The sequence below is a fragment of the Oenanthe melanoleuca genome, chromosome 2, assembly GCF_029582105.1.
Source record: "Oenanthe melanoleuca isolate GR-GAL-2019-014 chromosome 2, OMel1.0, whole genome shotgun sequence".
NCBI classification, from domain to species: domain Eukaryota; kingdom Metazoa; phylum Chordata; class Aves; order Passeriformes; family Muscicapidae; genus Oenanthe; species Oenanthe melanoleuca.
Window position 1 is genome coordinate 134,932,321 of NC_079335.1, and position 21,586 is coordinate 134,953,906.

The 21,586-nt window shown below is 43.4% G+C and overlaps 1 protein-coding gene across 3 annotated transcripts in view; it reads right to left on the reverse strand.

Moving 5' to 3' along the window:
- Positions 1 to 20,599, reverse strand: part of NRP1 (neuropilin 1) — a 113,292-nt gene extending 92,693 nt beyond the window's left edge. Inside the window, exons 1-3 of one of the 3 annotated variants that reach the window (XM_056483508.1) lie at positions 20,414 to 20,599; positions 19,828 to 20,266; positions 16,485 to 16,659 (exon numbers count right to left, since the gene is read on the reverse strand). In XM_056483508.1, coding sequence (XP_056339483.1) covers positions 16,485 to 16,659; positions 19,828 to 19,894 — 242 coding nt within the window. In that variant the 5' untranslated portion in view covers positions 19,895 to 20,266; positions 20,414 to 20,599. The remainder of the gene's footprint in view (positions 1 to 16,484; positions 16,660 to 19,827; positions 20,267 to 20,413) is intronic. The other 2 variants (XM_056483506.1, XM_056483505.1) reach the window with 2 other exon arrangements.
- Positions 20,600 to 21,586: the final 987 nt, after the last annotated feature.

A 21,586-nucleotide genomic window follows, 5' to 3' on the forward strand; every position in this document is an offset into this window, starting at 1 on the left:
GATGAGACAAGACTCCAGAATCAGTCTAGGAGCTACAGAAATGTTTGAACTGGCTGTTTGGCTGTTGCGTGTGATCAAAATGGGTCATCCTTGCCAAAAAAGGCAAATGCAATTCTGTCAAACAGCATCTAAGTGCTTCCTTTGCTGAGTGGAAACAATTGCTTCTCCTCACTTTGCAGACTCCTCTTGGTGTTTCCTTAGGTAGCACTGACACAGTTCACAGACCAAGCATGCCAGTGCTGCTAATATTAAAGAAACAATTCGAACAAAATGTAGGAACCTTGTTTTTTTTTTAATTCCCACAGCAAAATTTCAACTTCTTCTACAAAGAAATATGCAATAATGTTACCATCTGTGTCACCCTATCCACACTGCAGCTAGAAGAGTGTTCCCATGCTGAAACACTGCATCATTATTAGCAATTACCAACGTAGCTGTGTTGTTAGCAATGGGATGTCTACAGACAGTTTGCATTGGCTGTGCTGCTCTTATTTATTTTGGAGAAACAACAAACACAAAATGTCTCTGCAGGAAGCTGACATGGTGTGTACAAAGGCAGATGTCTCTTGCAATCTCAGGGGTGGACAGGGAGGAGGTGTCCGAGGGAACTGCTCAGGTACTGAAAGATACTTTCATCAGTGTTTCCTTTGGAAAAGGCTGCTCAAAAAAAAATGCTAGGGGAAAGGTGGGAGGCAGGCGAAGAGGAGAGGGAAGGAGAGAGTCAAAAAAGCCAAAGATGAAAAGTATTTTTCTTACTGTAGTCAGCTCAGAAGCTTTTTTGACAGATAATTGCTAATTATTTGAGAGAGATGGGCATTTTTCTGCAGGTAACTGTCTCTCATGCCTTAAAACCCTGTCGAGCTAGTCTGGAACAGCCTTTAACACTTACTTTAAAAAATCCTAAAGAACAGCAGAGAGCAAATGTTCTATTCAACACCTGGGAAAAAGCAGATACACTGCAAGAAAATATTAATCTCTTTTCAAAAACAGATGATTCAAGGGCATATTTTTAGAGTGCCTTTTAACTTAGACACCAGTTCTGTTTTGTGGTTACTGGGTCAGGGTGCTCAGTGGCTGCGTCAGACACGGGACGATGCATCAGTCCCGGCTCAGTGCCGAGGGAATGAGATCTGCTCTGAGGCACAGTTGTGACTGCTTCTCTTCAGAATTTGCCAAGAATGCACATTAAAAGAAGCTGCAGGGTAAGAAACTACAGCTGCCTGACAGACTGGCAGCAGCCTCATTTTGCACAACTTTCATCTGTGCTCTGCTGAAATAAAAACAACAGGCTGATTCATAACTTCTAAATTATCCATGCGAGAAAAGTGGATTTTCCCCTGCTATAATGAGAATATAGGAGCCTCCTTCCTCAGCACCATGCTGGGGCAATGGTCCACAATCTGCCCCCTCACTGCAGCTGGCCCAGACCATACACACTGCAATAGGCTCATTCCCTAAATGCTTTTCCATTGACTGTGCTTGATACAGTCCTTAAGAGAAAGCCTATTTTTGATGCTTTTCTCCAGATCTCAGTCTTGGTTCCAGGTACTTTGGGAGGGTTTTCCATGCAGATTGCATGCCCTTGCCATGGGTGGATGTACAGCACTGATTGCTCAGTACAGGGGGAAATTGTCAGACAGCCCTGAGGAGCTCTGGGAAAAAATTGCCTCCACCTGGACCAAAGCTGACTATTTTGGTCCTGAGTCCTGCCTGCCCTGAGCCTTAACACTGAGGTGTCCCATCTTTATACTCTTTCTTTAAAAAAGTCTTTTTTGAGCTTAGCAGAGGGGACAGACCATGACCCATGACTGTGTAGGGAGGTGCTTGTGGCCCTTCCCCTCAGCCCTCCTCCTAGGGAAGGCCAACCCTACATGATACTTCCATGAATTTCAAAAAAGAAAACCAGAAGGAAACCTTCTTTTCAATAAAAACATATTGTGTAAAATTCTAAAATTAATAAGCAGAGCTAGTGGCAAACTAGTATTGACTTAAGCAGGAAGGCTGGGATAGCCAGTGAAACAAAGGTTCTGAAACACCATAACTAGATCTTTGTTTTTATGGAAACAAACATTTGGTTTACATGGATTGCTTCATTCCATCTTTTGCATTAAATAAAATGCAATTTCTTGGGTTAGTAAGTTGGATGAGGTGACCTCCTAGTCCCTTCCAACCCAAATGTTCCTAGAATAGGGTGAAACAAATGTAATACAACTCAGTAATTTTTTTTCCATATAAGAATTTTAAAAAATCAATTTGAAAAGATGTTTCATCATTTTTTCATCAAAATTCAAATGAAATTCATGACAAAATTTGAATTGAATGCTTTCCCTTTGCTTTGTGGGGGAAGAGAATTGGACAGTTGGAATTTAAGACATTCCAGAGTCAGACAATGGACTTGCCAGGTTTATACAGTACATGTTTACAATAAAACTTCCTAAGCGATTTAAACTAGTTTTTCCCATGATAAAGATATTTTCTACAAAAGCCTTCAAATGTTAGCAATTGTTCCAACTGTGTTGCATTTTTCAGTGCAGGTCTCTCCCCTGCCCCAGTCAAAATCAGGCAATCATCTGCATAATACTTTCTCTGATGCTGAGATGGAGCTCATCTGGAAAATTCTTGTAGTACTTTCCTGCCAAAAGCTATCTAAGACCATACCTTACTAAAAAAGCATTTTTCCTCCAGGTTCCTTAGTGGCAATACAGCACAAGAGGTGTTCCTTGGGATGCAATAAATAAGCATGTGCATGCATAGATGTGCAGATGTGTGAGATTTCCCCAGCACAGAAACACAATTGAGGTTACAGCAGTGACAGTTCCATTATAAACCCATTTTCACACGTTTGGAGCTTTCTGAGCTGTATTATTTTGTCACAGAGGTCTACATTTGGCCCCTAGCTTATAGGTGATATTTTTTTGAGGTTTCACAAAGTCTATTAATCCATTTCTGAGTTACTAGAGGGTAAAGAAATGCTTTTCCCACCTCTTAGATTCTCGTAGCCCTGTTATGGCATTGATTTTTGCACAGAAGTCTCTGCAGAGTTTAATAGCAATCAGCAGCCTGATGTGCCTTAATGACTTCCTCTGTGCATTCAAAAAAGGGCTAAACTTGACAAGTTGAAACCTTCCAAGGGGCCAGTGCTCACTGAGTAATAGCTCCCAGGCCAGTTTGGGATTATTATTGTAGAGCAATAACAGAATAAAGGCATTAAGATTTCCTTGAGTTTATAAAAACGTTTCAAAAATTAGTTTTGTCTTCAGAACAGCCCCTGAGTTTAGTGCTATGCATCCACTTCTCAGCTTGTGCACATCAGATTGGACCCAGTGCAGTCATTGTAACTGCAGCAGGGAAGGATCCAAACCATTAAGGAAATACAAAGTGGTCGGCCACAACTTCATTTACTTCACTAGAAACATGCTGACAAAAAAATGGTACAGTTAAGTGCAGGATGGGCCCCTTTATGTCAGTGTTAGCTACTTTGCACCATGTTTTTGTGCAATATCTGAATGGGAACAATCCCCTGCACACCTAATCATGCACAACACATAAAAGAACGTAGCATTAGCAAGTTTCTTGTGTGTCAGTCCAGCTCATTTATCTAAAGCCGGACTGGCAGAGGACAGCAGTGGCACAGGGAAAGGATCCTGAAACAGCCAGTGTGACCTTTGTACCAACCATGCCAGCAATTTGCAGATCAGGTTCTTCCTGAGCCAAAAGTCATGTCCTGGTATTTAATGGCTTTCAACCAAATTTCTTCTCATTGGTGTAATCTGGCTCTGAAGCCAAGCAACTAGAACAATTCAACCACTAATACTATTTCATGTGTTCTCAGAGAAAAGGATGGTAAACTCAAAGGTATTTTTTTCTGGAATGAATTTTGATTTCTGCAAATTTTGATCATATGGTGAGGGGCGAAGAAACATAGTCATGCAGTGAAATCAATATTAATTAACACTTCCATTTCCTTTTGGTTCTATTCTTCTTCTATAAATCTTCCCTACAGTGGGAGTTTCAGGGCTATGACTGAGAAAAGAAACAGGATCAGGAAGTTGTGACTTTAGCAAGAATCTAACATTACCAACTCTCATTATTTTTAGCATGAGTAGCATGAAATTTGGTTGCATATTTTAAAGCATCAGCTGTTGATATCATGGTATTGCCAAACTTCTCATTTATGGCAGAGGAAAGCACCCAAAATATACTTGATAAGAAATGAACAGGAACCAGCAGTAGTTTTTGAGATACAAGGATTTTTATAAAGTTTCACAGTTTGTTGAGGCCTGACTTATGGAGTGTACAAAATTGATAAAGAAAATTGCTGTGTTTTACTGAGGAGAGTCTAAATTTTCACATCACCTGTAGAGAGGAGAGAAGGTCAAAGCATCAGGTGCAACAAGCAAACCATAAACCAGCTTAAAATATTCTGAAAGGAGGTTGAGAAACAAGGCAGATGACCCAGAGCACAGTGCCTCTGTGCATTATGTGTACTCTAACAACAGAAAATGGTTCTGGCGTGTGTTTTGGCTTTGTTTGTGGTTGGTTGTTTTTCTGATTTTATTTCATTATTGTTCTAGCAGTACAAATGCATTTGAATAGTGTTCATTCAAAGGAAAATAAAGTCCAAACCCAGAAAAATCCTACTAGAGACAATGGCATCACTGAAGTGCTCTTCAAAAAATTTTCTGGGACCTAAAATATTTTTTTTTAAGTCCAAGCAAGACTGGAGAGAAATTTTGTCATTGACTTGGAGGAAATCAGAATTTCACCCTATTTACAAAAATGGGGAAAGCTCTCCCCATAGCAGACAGCACAGCTCCAGAATCTTTTGTGCTCTCTGCTTGCACCCAATAACAGCTTTATAGAAGTAAGGTAAGAATGAATAACTCAACAGCTGCCCAAGGCAGCTCTAAAGTGCTGCTTTCCCCCACTGCACATGAGAAGACAGCCATTAGTGCTGCTGCTGCGAGGTTCACTGCTCCTTGGGGGCTCTGCATTTGCAGAATGGCCTGGTTTTGTACTGGCAATATGCACACATCTGAAATTGCTTGCGTTTGGATGCTGTTTGCTGCACAGTTTTGACTTAGTGCCACGTCTGCTGCAGATTCTCCTCATCACGGATAATGTGTCTCTTGTGAGCATGAGCCCTATTCTTTATTTTTGTTTGGGTAACACTTCTCTCTGTACATCAGGAGGTTGCCACATGCATTTTTACATAGCAGTATATTGTTAAAAAAAAATTAACAGCTAGAAGATGAACAGCACAAAACAATGGCAAATTACTATTATACTGCTCTACATTTTCACCAGCAGTCTCAAGGGTTTTGCAAACACTAATAAGCACATCCTCAGATATTTGAAAACCAGAGAAATATTATGCTCTCTAAGGAAACAGAGGCACAAAGATGATGATTGACTGTCCCAAGATCAAGCAATAGGAGAGTGTTCCCACTATAAAGAGTCACAGCACCACAGCACCCAAGCCTGTGCATTTCTTTAAAGATGTTAGTGGAAAGCGAGTTTCGTACAGAATTACTTTGGTCTTTATTTCATCTACTATTAAGAAGCTCCTACCCATTCTGCCTAAGTATTAAAGTGCAATCCTGATGACTGGCAAAACTTTAACTGACTTCCCTCTGAGTTAACATTTGTTCAGCTACAATACTGACCTTTCTTCTGAGAATTTCTAGGGAGCTGTGGAAGTGTGGAGTCAGCTCCTCACTCAACTGATATAAATCACTGGGGTTCTACTAAGTTCAGTAGAATGATCTTTAAACAAATTAGGAATATAGTACATGAAGAAAAGCTTTCTTTCTTTACATATTTAAACCAAAATTATCTGATATCTCTCAGATGAGAAAGAGCTGAAACTGGGATGTTGAAAGGAAGGATTTATTTTCTTTTCTATGCTCAGCATATGGGGACATGAAAAGTTACCTGGTGATCAGATATTTATTTCCAGAGTACCCAGAGTTTGACTTCAAAGCATCAGATAAGTTGTGCTTATACCTATAAGCATGTTTTTACTTTGTAATTTCAGGTATGGGGGAGGAATAACTAAGAAACTTGCATGATCATAGGGTGAGAGGCTGCATATGGATAATTTCCATGGAATAAGTGAGGTGCTTGGAGGTCACACCACAGTAATTTATGTAGCTGCCTAGTAGCACAAGTTCCAAAAAAACCTTCCTGGAAAGCATAAGTTACAGCAGGCAGAGGAACTGCCTGGCTTAGACACTTTGGCTAAGCTTTTGTTTGAGGACTAAAAGCTGGGAGAAAATGGATGTGTCAGGAAGGCCCTCAATACACACATCTATGTCTATATTGCAATTTGCAACCTGCAATCAGCAAGGCAATCCAATTAACTTTTGCTGACAAATTTAGCTAATACAGGATCCCAAATGCTCTACTAGCATTGGTGGCTAGTTATGTCACACAGAAGTAGATCTACACATTGTTTTTTACAGGCACTATAGCAGCATCTTTCTAGATAAAACAGTACAGTCTTTGCTGCAAACTGCTGACATTAGCAAAGTTTATTCTGCAAAAGTACTGACATCTTTATACTAGAACACATGTATCCCCCAGTGTATGCTGAATTGTTTTAACTATACACAAACTAAACCTTAATTGAAATCATTAAATTGGTGCAAAAATCAGTGCATGAAGACTAGGCTTAGAAGACAAAGATTAAAATTCAAAGGAGTACACAGGTACAGTTATTAAATGAAGTGCAAAAATGTGCAAAGTAAAAATGTAATAGCCAGTAGAAGGAGTCAAATGTGAGACTGGAGCTTGGAGGTAAGTTTTAAGTTTAGTTTGGGGGAGAGTTACTTGTGTGGGAAAGGCTGAACAGCACTAGTTTCTTGAATAATGACTTAGTATAATGAAAAGAATGAGAAGCAATTTGAGCACTATTAGCTACACTGTTCAAGAGTAATAAGGAGCTTGAAAATTATGTCAGAGAAATGATAAGGATGACTATTATACTGTTGGAAGGCCATCATCTAATGTAGCTGCGGAGAATAAATGAAAATGGAAACCAGTAAGGAACATAATACAATATAATTCTGGTATTTTGTGTTTGAGCTATTAGCAGGTGCAGCTCTACTGGCATCAGTGGAGCTATCTTCATTTGCTTCACAGCTCAATGTAGCCCTGTATCTATTTTATATACACACAATTTATAGTCTATGTGCTATAAGAACACATTGGAAAACTTTTGAAATTAGAGCATTAGACCATGTGGAGTGGTTAAAATGTATACCTGATTTAACTGCTTGCCATCTGGAACACAAGCAGATGAACCCAAACTGTCTGCTGTAATGCATGTAAAGAAGTTTTGGATTTAGGCCCAGATATGAATATACAAATAGATAAAGTTTACAGAACTGTGACACAAAGTCCCAGGGGTTTTATGAGAATGTCAAAAAACACTCAGCAATCAGAACATATGCCTTCCATGTTAATATATCTTATGCCTCTGTCTCCAAAACAGATTATGGAGATGACTTTGAAACATGAAAAAAAAGGAGAGTTTTTATTTAAGAGCTACCTTTGCATATTTTTCTAGACTTAGCTAAAGCTACTCAAATGAAACGACAGCCTAGGATTTCCTCTAAGAAGGACTTTTAGCATGAGGGATGTAAGCCTCTCATTTTGCATCTGGCAAAGTGGTGTGATCACTATGGAAATAGGCAGTGTAGCCTGCCTTTTTACATAGTGATCAAGCTAAACCTTTTCTAAATTGCTGATCTGCTTTCCTTGTTACAGAGGAATACATCAGAAGAAAGTCAGTACAAGTTGTCTGGCTTAATGACAGATTGGCACAAGAAGGCAAACTGACTTTACTCATGCACTTAGTAACTTGTCCCAAATATTCACTAGTAAGAGCTGAAAGCTGGAGAAGAACTAATAACCTATTTATGGTGATCTATGAAGTATGAGGCTGAATCTTCTACTGTACTGTAAATTACTCTGCAAACATCTGAAAACCACTGTTACAAAAAGCAATTATTAATTTGTGTAGTGCCAGAAATGTATGTCCTACTCATTAGCCCTGCTCAAGTGAGTCTGTTGTTTTAATTGACTTCAGTGTGACTGTTTATGTGAATGAGCAAAACTTTGGCTTTGAGGGAGCATTTCTCAAAGCTTGAGGCAGAATAATCACTTTGGTATGAACAGACCTCTAGTTTTCTCTAGGTTACTAACTTTCAATTTAATAAGGGGTGTTGTAAGAGTGTTGGGACGTGTGGCCACTGCAACCCCACGTCAGTGTGGAAGGCAGCACACAACTGCCCAGTTTCTCCTGAACAACAGCTAGTTATTGTGCTTCTGGGATGTGCACAGTTTCTTCTGGAAGAAATCATCACAATAAATGGGTGTCTCTTCCACATATGGAGATATTTTTTCAATGGTCCTTTTGAGGCAGCTAAATTCTTCATTTTATAGCATTACATAAAATACTTGTAACGAGATTAACCTGCAAGATGAGTCTAAATATGCACAATCTGATCGTGTTTAAATAAATTATTACAAAGTTCACACAGTTCAGAACCAGCTCTGTGGATCACAGTGTTTCACAGTACCTTATGTGTGAGAAACAATCAGTAATTCGATTTCTGAGGTTACACTTTTAAAAACCTTTGATATTGCCTATGAAAATCAATTTCCTCCATGGAAGTTTAGGACTTGGGAAGGGGGTTATTCTCACATTTTTGCAAATTCCTACAGAAAAGCAAATGACCTATGCTCCCAAAAAAGTTGGCAGGTGACTTATTAAACTTCTCTCAAACTCTCCTTCAGGAAGTTCATTAAAAGTCTATTTGGAAATGGCCAGGTGCTTGCTTCCCACAGTGCAAGAGGGAAATCTGTCACCCTGTTTAAAAAATTGTTTGGTTACTCGGGATAAAGAAATAATCATTATACCAAGCTGTGTGGTTTTATGATGGAAAACTGTGGCTTGGTGAGAAAAGTACCAAGGTCAATGCAATGAAAAACCCACAGTGAACTCAGACATGATTTCCAAAGTCGGTGGTGGATAGAGGCCAGGAGAACAAAGTCTTTCCTGTGGTTCACTTGAAAACAATTTTTAAGATTATGGATAAAAATAACTCTCTAGGCTTGAGAGAGTTACTAGCTTGAAAAAAATATCATTAGAATAGATTTTCTAAATGTTTTATAAGGATTGCTAAGGCTGACAAAATTGCCTTGTTTGACACTGGATCCTGTCCTAAAATACTACGGCCAAATCAACTAAAAGGAAAATAGTAGGGCTAAGCCTTTTTCATTCTTTATTCTGCCAAACCACTGCCTCTTGCAATCAGGATTGATTACAAACACCCAATTAAGAGGCATTTGGAACATGATCTGAACTAATCCCATCTCTTTTTCTCTTTATACCTAATTATCAGCCTTAAGATGGGTATTAGCACTTTAATTAGTAGATTTACTTTAGGAACTTCTACGTAAACTAAGAAATCTCTAACATAGACATAAATACGTGTACATATGCACAGCCCTAAAGAGGTGCACACAATATGTGCCTATATCCAAGCAATTTGGGTGATATATAAGCCTAGACATACACATATGAGTGCATGTATATCCAGTTTCCAGACATAATTTCATTCTTTGGAAATACCACTAAAGAAAATAATTTAATTTGGTTTTGCATTAGCTGTAAAAAGATCTCTATATCATAATTATCAAATTACAATCCAATGTTATACCTTGCAATAAACTATAATTAAGAAACTAAGAAACTAACAGAAACACATAGATTTTTGTTTCAATTAGATTAGCACAGGAGAGGAGGGAGGAGAGAAGAGCAGTGTGAGGTTGACTGAAAACATATTGAGAGTCTCATGGAGCTAATTCCAACAACTCTGGGTTTCAATTTAGAAAGGACTTAGACCTTTGTTCTGATTTTGTTTATCTCTGTCCGCAGAAAGGATGAAGGATTAGGCTTAAGGGAATCCATATTTGACCCTCAAATTTTTCCTGCCTGAAGGGCATCTGGTTTTAGCACATCTAGACAGAATTCTCCTCACAGTTAAGTGTTCAGAGTAATAGAAACATCCATGTATGACTGGTTTTATGGTTTTAATGTGCTGCTGTAGAGAGACCCAAGTCAAGACTTTCCTGTGACAGGGGATGCACCCATACACAGAGTGCAACACTGGGCTCTGCACCCACCCCTCAGCCCTGAACACAGGCCAACACAGACTCTCTAGCTATGACCAGGCAGTTTGGTCATGGATTTCCTAATACCTTTTCCTGAGAAAACCCAAACTCAAACCACAACTCTAAAAGAACAAGTTGTTTAACAGTTTGACAACAGAGACTTTCACAAGAGTTAACTGCTTGGATAAACCACAAAGAAATTGTTTAATTACACCAGAAAAATAATATCATTTCCAACTTCTTTTAACTCTCATTTAGTCCCTGCAATAAAATAACAGCATCTTTATCTTTAGACACTTTCATCTGTGTGTGCGAATACATGTGGAATCTTGTGGCAAAGAGAACATTATATATACTTTGATAATGCAAAATTTTTAAGTGAAGGATAAATTTTTTGGGGTACAAGTGTTTTCTGCTTTTTTTCCCTGATCCTGCACAGGGAATGGGCAGAATCCTTTCCTTGGCAGGAACCTTTCCTGCAGCCTTATGGAGGGTGCCAAATAGCAGTGGTCTCCCAAAGGGCTGTCTGAGTCTAGCCGAGTGCTCCCTGAGAAAGCCTTTCATGTTTTTTTATACAGAGCAGAGAAATGCCCTCAAAGCACACCCAGAAACATGAGATGCCACATGGCCCCCAATTCTATTGCAACAACCCATCTCAAACTAAGCCAAAACCACTTGTTTTTTATTTCAGCAATAGAATGAAGCATGGCCCCCTTCATCCCTTTAGTATTTCCAATTAATCTCTTGGAAACCCCAAACAGCTCTTGAGGGACAGATTTTTGAGGGAGACAAAAAGGACAAGATGCTGCCTCCTCAGCCCATGTTTGGCTTTCTCAGTGTGTCAGTGCCCACATCCCACTCTGGCTTTGCAGAGACAGGTCCAGGTCACTGCCTGGGGCAGTGCAGCCCACAGTGGGGTGACCCACACGTGTGGGCTGCCTGGATTAGTGAACCCAGCTCAGGGGAGATGCAAGCAGGGCATCCTTCCAGCTGCCCTCAGCAGTGAGGAGGGGGCATTCCCATGTCTCCTGAATACCTTGTCCTGCTGAAATCCACTAAAAGGCCAATGGTGATGCTTAGCTGATGGGGCCAAGCCAGTCAAGCCATATTTCTGTTGGAAAGCTCAGAGGCCTTGGCTCCTTCACACCTCTGTGCTCAGTGGTGGGTAAACATAGCCCCTGCCTTGCACAGACCTGAACAAGTCTGTCCTGTGCTCTCTGCTGCTCACCCTGCCTTGTCAGCTGCAGGCACCTCTGCCAGCGAGCCCCATGGCAGCTGGGAGAGGGAATCAGGCAGCTCTGACTGACACTTGCTATCCAAACAACTGATACAGTCATTAACCATCCTACAGGCTGTGCTGAGCCCTTCTCCACAGCCATCAACAATGATGGGAGACAGATCTGTGGGAGTGGAGGGCAAAGTTCCCACACTTACACAGACAGAGGGGCTGCACCAGAGCACCCCTACCCCTGAGATGTCCTTGGGGCACTTTGTGGGAGCAGCTCAGGGATGCACCAGAGCACCCCTACCCCTGAGATGTCCTTGGGGCACTTTGTGGGAGCAGCTCAGGGCTGTCCAGGCTCCAGGTGCACCTGGGGCAGTCAGGAAGCAGCTGCTGTGTGCAGCTGGTGGCAGAGCCCTTCTGACAGGCTCAATGAACAGCCCAGCAGGATCATTCATGGGTGGTTCTGCAGGTGGGCAGCAAGGACATGAACACTCCCACTCCCATCAGCTCAACTCAAAGGGCTTGAGCTGCCCCTGAACAAAAGAAACACATGCAAGGCTCAAGGCCTGCACAAAGCAGACCTCACTGCATGGAAGAACAGGAACCAGGATTTAGACAAAAGCAAATGAAAGCTTAAACTATGCAGAAACTAAAGAAAGGCTGAGCCATGACTTTGCTGTCTCCTGTTTACTTTACCAGCCTGAGTTTGTTATACCTACAGATTTGTAGCATAAATCCATTGACATTATTTAGAAATAAAATGGATGGATGAATTTCTAACATCATTAAGGTCTATAGGAGTTATGTGGAGCTATACTTTCACTCTTTAGGTCTGAATACCTGTGCTTTCTTCCTTACCCAAGGATCTGGAGGAGCCATTTTCATCCATGTAAACAAACATAGATATTTTTTGCTCTGTATTCTATAACTGACCACAATTTCTATACAGCTCTACTCTAATCCATGTAACTAATCCCTAGTAAATGCAATATGAAGAGTAATTATCTATGACACCTCTCCTACAACTTGGATGTTTCCAAAATGGGCAATTTTTCCTTTCTGAGAGATTTGACAGCACTGTTGTATATAATCCACAAGTGTTAAGAAAGAATGGTATTTATTTTCTACATCTATAAATTGTGGCCATTGAAATAATAGTGCTGTGTGGCATATCTATGAAAACCTTGTAAAACAATACAGTCAAGTCTGGCAACAAAGTTAATAATTTGTCAGTAAGGAAACCACTGTTGGGCTTTCTCTACCCAACCCTCCACCTTTCTTAAGCCCTTTTCTTCTGAAGCTTCACATTCATTTTCTTAATGTTTTTAACCTAGTGTCTGTGAAATTTTTATTGCTCCCTAGATAATGACATCTGATCTGAATGTAACCACACACCTCTTTGCTCAGCAACATTTGTCACAAACCATTATAAATTATCATGCTGATAGTGTGCATTGCTGGGAAACTGGAAAAGTTCCATAAATTCAAAATACTGTATCAGTGACATTCTTGTTTATTATCTAGGTATAAAGTTTTACTAGATTCAAGATGGCTACATTTACACAGTAGGATACTTCAGCAACACGAGATTTGTACAGCTTGCTCTAAGTGCTGAAAAGCATTTACCACATGCAACAAACACTGGAGCATTTTAACTAATACGTGGCCATATGTTTTGTCTCTTCTGTTCATTTTAACTGCGTTCCTGACTCCAAGAATGCATGCTTATTATTGAGACTTGCTTGAGAAAAGGCAAAATGGCAAACAAAAATTACTTTTTTCTTAAAGTACAACCGTAATTTCTGTTTCTTGGCTTCCTGAGGAGGAGGCATAACATTCATTACAGTTAGATGTTAAAAGGAGACTGTAAATTTTTTTCATTATCGATGTCCTTGATAACAATCTGTGGTCAACATGTTTGTGTGCTTCCTGTCAAAACCCAGAATTTAAATAATGCTGGTACAGTAGTCCTGTCTAGAAGATTGTTTATTAGATGCACCTAGCTTGTGTGAACACATTTTTAATTATTTGCGTATCTTTATTCTTCAAAACTGTGAAAGTCGAGTCCTTTGGAACGCTTCCAGAGAAAACGGAATTTTCACCATGTTTACTTGAAATTTAAAACAATTCAAATGGTTCTGATTATCAGAAAAACATACATATATGAATTTTATTAGCAGTCATTTGAGAAATACTTATTCATTAAAGCATAGCATAATAAGTAGGTAAATCAAGGGCATATTCTTAAATTAATTCCAAACCCTAACATATAAAGAGAGTTACTGGGAACAGCTTCAGTAACAGCTAATGCTTACATGTGCTGCTTTTGATTCTCCTCAGAGAATCAACCTTTCACCAGTTTTACATTTCAATACATCTAGCCCTCTATATAGAGCAATATTTTTTGAAGTTAGGTAAAGCCTCTTGATTTTCTTGTTGGCCCTATGGAACAAGAATGCAACCTTTCCAAAGTGTTTCCTTTCCTCTTCTCTGGGGGTCCCTGTTATTAAAGTTGTTTTCAATGCTAACTAAGGTCCAAGTTGCAATGAACAGCATTATAAAGAGGATTTTGGGAGCTAGGCCAGCAAGCTAATCTTCTCTAGTCTACTCTAATTGTATGGGACATTTTTTGTTCCCAGACATGAATTCCCTTATCTCTCATTTTCTATCTGCATTTCATATTTAAGTGGTTATTAATTTCCAGTGCTAAACCTTTCAATAAACTAGAGTGTAACCTAAATTACACATTTCTAGATTGCAGACTGAGTTTCTAATAAGCTAAGCATATTAGAAAAACAAAATGTACTTAGCTGGAAAACAGAAAAATCTTGTGATACATTTAGTACATTAATCGCCTGTTGTATTCAATATTCAGTACAAGGAATGCAAATTTTGTAAGTAGATGCTGAAATTTCAGACCACGGAGATTGTTGACAAATTCCTGTTGCTGAAATAATTGTTCTGGTCCTAAGGTTTTTTTTTGTTGGTTTTTTGTTTTGTGTCTTTTCCACAAATACAATCCCTCTCAAGTTAAAAAGAGCAATTTTCAACATAAATGAAGTAGCAGCTGAGTAATTTAGCATAGCCTAGAAAATTAGTGTTTCAGCACAGACAAAATAATGGTAAAGTCATCACCATCACACACTGCAAAGACAATGCGAACAACCCTGTTGAGAGACTTCCTTCCACCCACTACCATCTCATTACTGCTTTGGGCTCCATTTCAGGGGCAGAAATAATACAGCAGGGAGAGTGGACAATGAACACTGAGAAGGAAGCCACAGAGGGAGGGAGTCAATCCTTTCCCTGGACCCAGTTCAGCTCAGTCTAGCACTGTTTAGCACAACACTGTGCCACAAAGATTACTTGTTCTTCAAATAATTGTAGGCTCTACACCATTTTACTGCTGCCAAAGACCATGTTGGTTTTACAGAGCTGGAAAAACATGCATTCTAGCAAGGGAGAAAAAGGATTTGACACTGGAATATGCTTGATGTAATTTCCTAATTTCTCTCTAAGAGTGACAAATATTTTAAAGCGTTAGCAGCGTTCCACAGAATGAAAGCAAAACCTGTATCAGGAAGACACAGAAGTGAACCATTGCCTGAGTACAAGACATTAAAAATTAAAGAATGGGAAGTCAGCGTGTGAACATATGGTGTGAATACGAGCTGCAGCTCCAACACCACAGTGAAAACTCATTTTTGCAAAGTTTTGTTTTATGACCACAGGGTTTTCCTGCACTATCACTCAACTATGGCACTGAAATGCTGATCTATAAGTGGTTATAAAATATCATGAAAAAGCAACTAAGCACCACAATGCATCATTAAAAACTTCATTTTAAGAAAAAACAATAATTGTGATCTAAGTAATCAATTTATTAAATAATTGGACAAAGATGTGCATCGTAAAAATTAAGTCCTTGAATACAGTTGCTCTCTTTCCCGAAGTCCAACACTCTTATCTCATGGTCTACCACAACCACTCCTGATAAACTGAGCATCATTTTATGGGATCAAATCTCGTATACTCCCATGAAATACCAAACACACTGGCTATTGAATTTTATCTTTCTGTCATGCAGAGAAAATCTTGACTGGTAGCATTAATGAACAGCAACTCTCTTGCAGCTATCAGCAGGGGGTAAAAAATTATGATACATAAGAAATATTTAAGTAACTATGATACTCCAGAAATATTTAAATAATGAATCACTAAAATATTTTCTTCATGCAACAAGCAGGCTGAATTCAGAGGGCATGCTGAAGAGGGGAATGATCTGACCATATGTTGCCTTGCACAAGCTGTGAGATTTACAGATTTGGGGAAAAGTGGAGAACAGCTTCTGGGAGGCTCCGATTCTCCTTCCCACTTTTGGAACGGGTGGTCAAAGGGAATGCGAGGACAGGGGACAAAGGGAGCCTCAGCTTCCTCCTCTCATTACAGGAGAGCAGGAGGAGGGGAAAGAAAAGCTACTAGCTATAAATCAGCAGCAAAGGGAGAAAGAAGGAAACACAATTATCAGTTCTGTAGTCCGCCACCCCTTGAAGGGTGACGGTAAACTCCAGATTAACTCTGAGTTAAGAAGATTTGGCAATTAATAAATGGCCTGTCTCTTCCATGGGCTGTTTGCAGCCGTGGGAGTACAAAAGTAAAAGGAGCTTCTTTTTCAAACTCAAACAAGACTCACAAAAGGAAGCGGGCCAGCAAACGGTGCCTCACCACAACCGCACCCGCGCATCGCCACCGCCGCCCGCCCGCAGCGCACCGGGCGGCCGCAGCCCAGAGGCTGCTTACAAGCCTCAGAAGGCTGTGAGGACATTTTTAACACGCACACACACCCCTCCGTCTGCCCGTCCGTCCGTCCGTCTGTCCTCCCTGCCCCGCTCGGCCCGGCCCGCAGCACGCCCGCGGCGCTGCCCGCGGTGGCCGGCAGGTGTCGCCGTGGCGCTCCGCAGCGCTCTCCCGCTCGCTCTCCTTCTCTCCCTCGCTCCTTCTCTCACTCGCTCCTTCTCTCACTCGCTCCTTCTCTCACTCGCTCCTTCTCTCTCACTCTCCCGCTCCGCTTACTCACTTGCAGTCGCGGTCCTCCAGGTCGAAGTGCGGATTGAAGTTGATCATGATGCGCTGGTAGGGCTCGGGCGCCTGGATCAGCCACTCGCACTTCTGGCTGGGGTGGTAGGACTGCGGGTACCCGGGAGACGTCAGGTACCCCGGGCTTAAAATTTTGATCGTGTCGCCACACTTGTCTGCGGGGGAAGCAAACACATGGGCTGGTCTCAGTGTCTCCCGCAAGAATTCGAGCGCAGCCCGCAGCAGCGGAGCCGGAAGACGGCCGTGGGAATGCTGCGGGGCCGCAGTCTTCTTCAGGCTGAATTAGCATCCTCCTGCTTCTAAAGACATCTGTGCTACTTTCTACCGTCCCCCATTCCTTAAATCCGCTGGCTGAATAGGCAGCAGAAGGCACCCCATTTCTAAACAGTATCCTTTTAAAAAGCCCTCCACTCCAACAGCGGCCCTTACAGTGTCAAAACGTTGAACCCTCATAACAGCGTCAGTATTGGCTAAGAAGGGTTCCTGGGACACAATTAACTCCAAAAACTATAATCCTCTTAAGTATGAAGTTTCAAGAAAGGCTGGGAGGAGATGTTAAGGGATGCCATTTGACCCCCTGCCCAGCTATGGGATAAGTCTGGTCTGTGTCACAGACCACTGGGATTGTATTGGTGGATCCAAGCTCATTCGCAGGAGACTCTCCCTTTGTTTTATCAGCCCATAAATCTAGGCAGGTTGAAACTATCTGTGCTCTTCAAACCCAGGGTAGAAGAGAACAAAGTAGCTCTAGTGAAGCAGAGACCATCCGCTATTTACTCTTTCAAGGAAGTTTGTTCATGCTTGGAGTCTGCATCAAAGTAATGGAGCAGAACAACCTCCCTTCCTCTTCCCTTCATTCCTTCCTCCCCTGAACAACAAAAAAGATTCACTTCTAAGAGCAAAATAGTTGCAAAAGTTTATAGAATCACAAAGTGTGACTGTGAAATGTTGTATGCTGCATCTTGCTCCTTTGATCAGCTATGTCAAGGTTGCAGTTTAAGGTTTATAGGAAAAATAAAAAGTGACAAGAAACCCCAACCTACAGAGTCACTCATTTCACTGTCCAGTGCAGGTTTGTGTTACCAGTTTTTTTACTACTGTGGATTTCTTCCTGTGGACTTACAGGTATGAAAAACTTTCTCTAAGTGTTGGCTGTTTAATTTTGAGCAATAAGGCAAGACAGTAAACTATGGCCAGGAAGAATGTCCCCACTAAAGCAAGACTATATGTCACTACATCTCAAAAATGGTATATAGAGGCTGCAGTGCTCTATCTAATACCTTCCCTGTGAAAGCAAAATAGTAATCCTTGCTCTCAGCATGAATTTATAAATATACAGGAGTTTATTGTAGGAAAACCAGGTCAAATGGAAACAAATGAGGAAGCATACATCAAAAATGCATAAAGCAACACTCTTTATAGTAATTATTTGCCATAAATTAGCAGGGAAGGGGTTGATAGGTACTCAGATGTATGGTCAAAACCCAGATACTGCCAAGCACACAAGGCTATCTTATTGTATTTCCGCTGTGCCTTTGCAAACAGGCTGTTTTCCTCTGACCAGAACAAAAGGCATTGCTGCTCAAAGCTCAAAAGCTGTCACTGGTGATCTTGCTAATCTGCTGTCTGGGGCTCTCAGGGAATCTTGCCTTTTCCTCCCTGTGTAAGCACACTCAGAAAGTGATCTTGTCTCATTAAGCCCACTCCAGCCCAGCAAACAACATGGCAGGGTCTGGCATCTGTTAAATGCCTGAAATAAAGCAGCGCTGCTTCTAGTCACTTGACAGAGTCACTTCAGAGGACGCTGAGGTGGACTCACTACCACCAGCACTCCTTAATCTGCGACTTCTGGGAAAGTGACAGTGTAATAAGATAATGCAGTCTGCTAGACTCCTTGGCTCTGTGCAATCTCTCTCACACTTGATTAAGAAGAGCAGTTTCTAATGACTTTGGACCATTAGTTCCAAATAAGGTTAATGAATTAATTTAGTGGACACTAATACTGCATGTAGGTGAAGGTGGCATTAGTAGGTCTGGTAGGTTACAGAGGAGGTTAATGGCCTTGGTGACTCCAGCAGGACCACCACATTAACCACTCGTGGTGGAGGCTTCTGCCCAGCAACTCACTCTCCTCCCCTTCCATTCACAGGGAGGAATGATCAACAAGAGCACGAGGGTGGCCCCTTCTGTCCCTCAGAGGTACAGGGTGGCAGTGTGGGTCTGTGTGGGAGGCAGTGCCCACACCCCGAGCTGGGTGGGGGGATGAGCAAAGTGCAGCTCTCGGAGCATCCTCACACCAGGCTTGGTGCACCCCTTGAGCACCTTTGCCCCTGTGCCATAGCACTGAAGGAGGAAGCTCATCCTGATTAAACTAAGCAGCCTCCTCAAAACATACTGGGAAAGAGATTAACTTCCATCATAAAACATGAGATTTTAATACTCTTGCTTGACACTCCACTTGTGGTCCCTTATTAAAACAATATACCAGGGTAAGAGGAGGGTGCTCTCTTCTTTTAATTACTTTGATTGAAAACCCAGTCAGGCAAAAGTAAATATTTGATAATTAGTTAATAATAATTGCTCTGGATTTATCAGGAAAGGAAGACTCACATGAGCTGTTTCATGTGCAAGAGCTAAACGCCAAGCAGTCCCACAATTAGACCATCTTTAAAAACGCATCATGCAGTGAAATATTCACAGTGCCCTGGCATTGTTCGAGGAAGGAGGAGCACGCTGCTTTTAATTAGCTGTGTTTTCAAGGGCTGCCTGACAGTAAGCTAGCCACACCACTCATTTGTTATGGGATTTCTCCTCTTGGAAGGGAGTCTCGAGCCTTCACAGAGAAGCTCAGCTCCCCTCTTGGCACAGTGTAAGTTGCACATAAACTGCAGACTTGGGAAAGGAGTTCTCTGCGTGAAGACTATTCGCAGGTACACACACAGCTAGTAGGAGGGACGATCTAAAATTTTACGCTTTGGAGAACAGAAAGGGGGGCCGGGGAAGAGCGCCTTCCCTTTAAAGTGTTCATTATCTTTCAGATATCGAAGGAGAGACACTTAATTGCCTATGGGACGGGACATTATTAAGATAATTGGCTGTCCTGATCTAGTGAGAACGAGCAGCCTGCTTTACACAATAACCCGAAAGAGCAGAAAATAAAGTCGGAAGGCAATGTCAGGGCGGGCGATCCTCAGGCGAGGACTGCATCCCTGCTCCGGAAGAAAGTTCCCCAGCCGGGTGGGTGTCGGTGCCGGTGCCACGGCCCGCCCGAACCCCCCCAGCCCCGCAGCCCGAGCTGAGCCCCGCGCTCCCGTGGCACTCACCGCTCCGCAGAGCCCGGGCGAGGGTGAAGGTGAGGGCTGCACACTGCAGGAGAAGTCCCCAATCCATTTTCCCTTCCGACAGCAGGGAAAGGAGGAAAAAAATAAAAATGCCCAACTCTTCCTTAAATTCTCCAGCCGGAATGAGGAGTAGAAAGCACGGTCCGCAGGGGCAGTCTCGGGGACAGGAGGAGGCTGGCTTCTCTCTGTGCCTCAAGCCGCCCGCATCCTGTCATTTAGCTCCGACTCCCTCTCGCTTTCCCCACACTTGTTCCTTCTCCAGGCGCCGCTGCCCCTGCCATTCCCAGTGAGACTAGAAAGCCAAATGAAAACGAGGGGAAAAAATAACAAAAAACAAAACCCAACAAACACACAAACAAGACAGACAAAAAATACTGGCGGCTGTCGGCACCTCGGGAGCGCTCTGCCGGGCGAGGGTGCTCTGCGGAGGGGAGACAAGGAAGGGAAAGCGGCCGTGAGCGGGGACCAGCCGGAGTTTGGCAAACTGCGTCCCGCCGCCTGCCCCGCTCCGCGGAGCTCCAGCCCGGGGCGGCGGTGCCGGCGGTGCCCGGCCGTGCCCCGCACTCACCTGCCCCGGCGGGAGGCGGGCGGGCGAGCGCTGCCGCCGCAGGGACTCCGGCCGGCCGGGGAACTGGGAAGCGCCCGGGCGGCTCCTGCTCGCAGCCTGAGGAAGAGGAGCGCAACTCAGCGGCAATAAGAGAGGCCGAGGAGCCGCCGTCTCCCGAGCCCCAGTCCCCTCCCCCTCCCCGCCCTCCTCCTTCTCCTCCTCCTCCTCCTCCTCCTCCTCAGCCCCCCAAGACATCGGCAGCGCGGAAGAGCGAACAAACAAACACGGCGAGCCCCAGCTCTGGCGCTCAGCCGAGGCGGGGACTGGCGAGGGGAATGCGAGGGGCAGAGGGGGGCGAGAGGCGGCGGCCCCCGCCCGGCAGGTAGAGCCGATGCGGGCGGCGGCACCACCTGCGCCCTCCGCCCCGCGGGCTCCTGCCGGCCCTGCCCTGCCATGTCCTGCCATGTCCTGCCGTGTCCTGCCGTGTCCTGCCGTGCCCTGCCCTGCCCGGCCGTCCCCATCGCCCCGGCCCCACACACACGCACCCCTGCCCACCTCCGGCTCGCTCGCCTCGGGTACCCCGTGGGAATCCTGCCCCGTCCCGTCCCGGGCCGTCCCCTCTGCCACCTTTCCCTCCTCCGCCACCTTTCCCTCCTCCCAACACTTTCTTTTAGTTTCGTGCGAGAGTGCGTGTCCCTCGGAGTCCCTGCCGTTTCCCCAGTGGGACGCACCGTCCCTTGTTGCCCCCGTTGGGACACACCGTCCCTTGTCCCCGTTGGGACACACCGTCCCTTGTCTCAGGGAAGGCTGGCTGTGCTGATGTGGGGTGAGCTGCGAGGACCCCCCGTCAGAGCACCCCCAGGTGTCAGGCTCATCTGGCCATATCTCACCTCGGGGGGAGGCTTTCCCGTAGCCACTCTCTTCCGACCCTCTTTCCACCTCCTTTCTCACTCGCTCTTGCTGTCATTCCCGTCTCTCTCAGCTCCTGTTGCAGCTTTGCCCTCCTCAGTCTGTCTCTCATGAGGCCTCTTGAGGGGCTGAGGAGCTGCTGGAGTCCCCCAGGGCCGGCTCTGCTCCCGAAGGAGACTGTGCATCGTGAAATCCCCACTGGGGAGTGTGCGTCTCTTCCTGAGCATCCTCCCCACCACCACCACCGGCACCAGAGGGCTGGAACAAAGTGGGGACATATCGGAC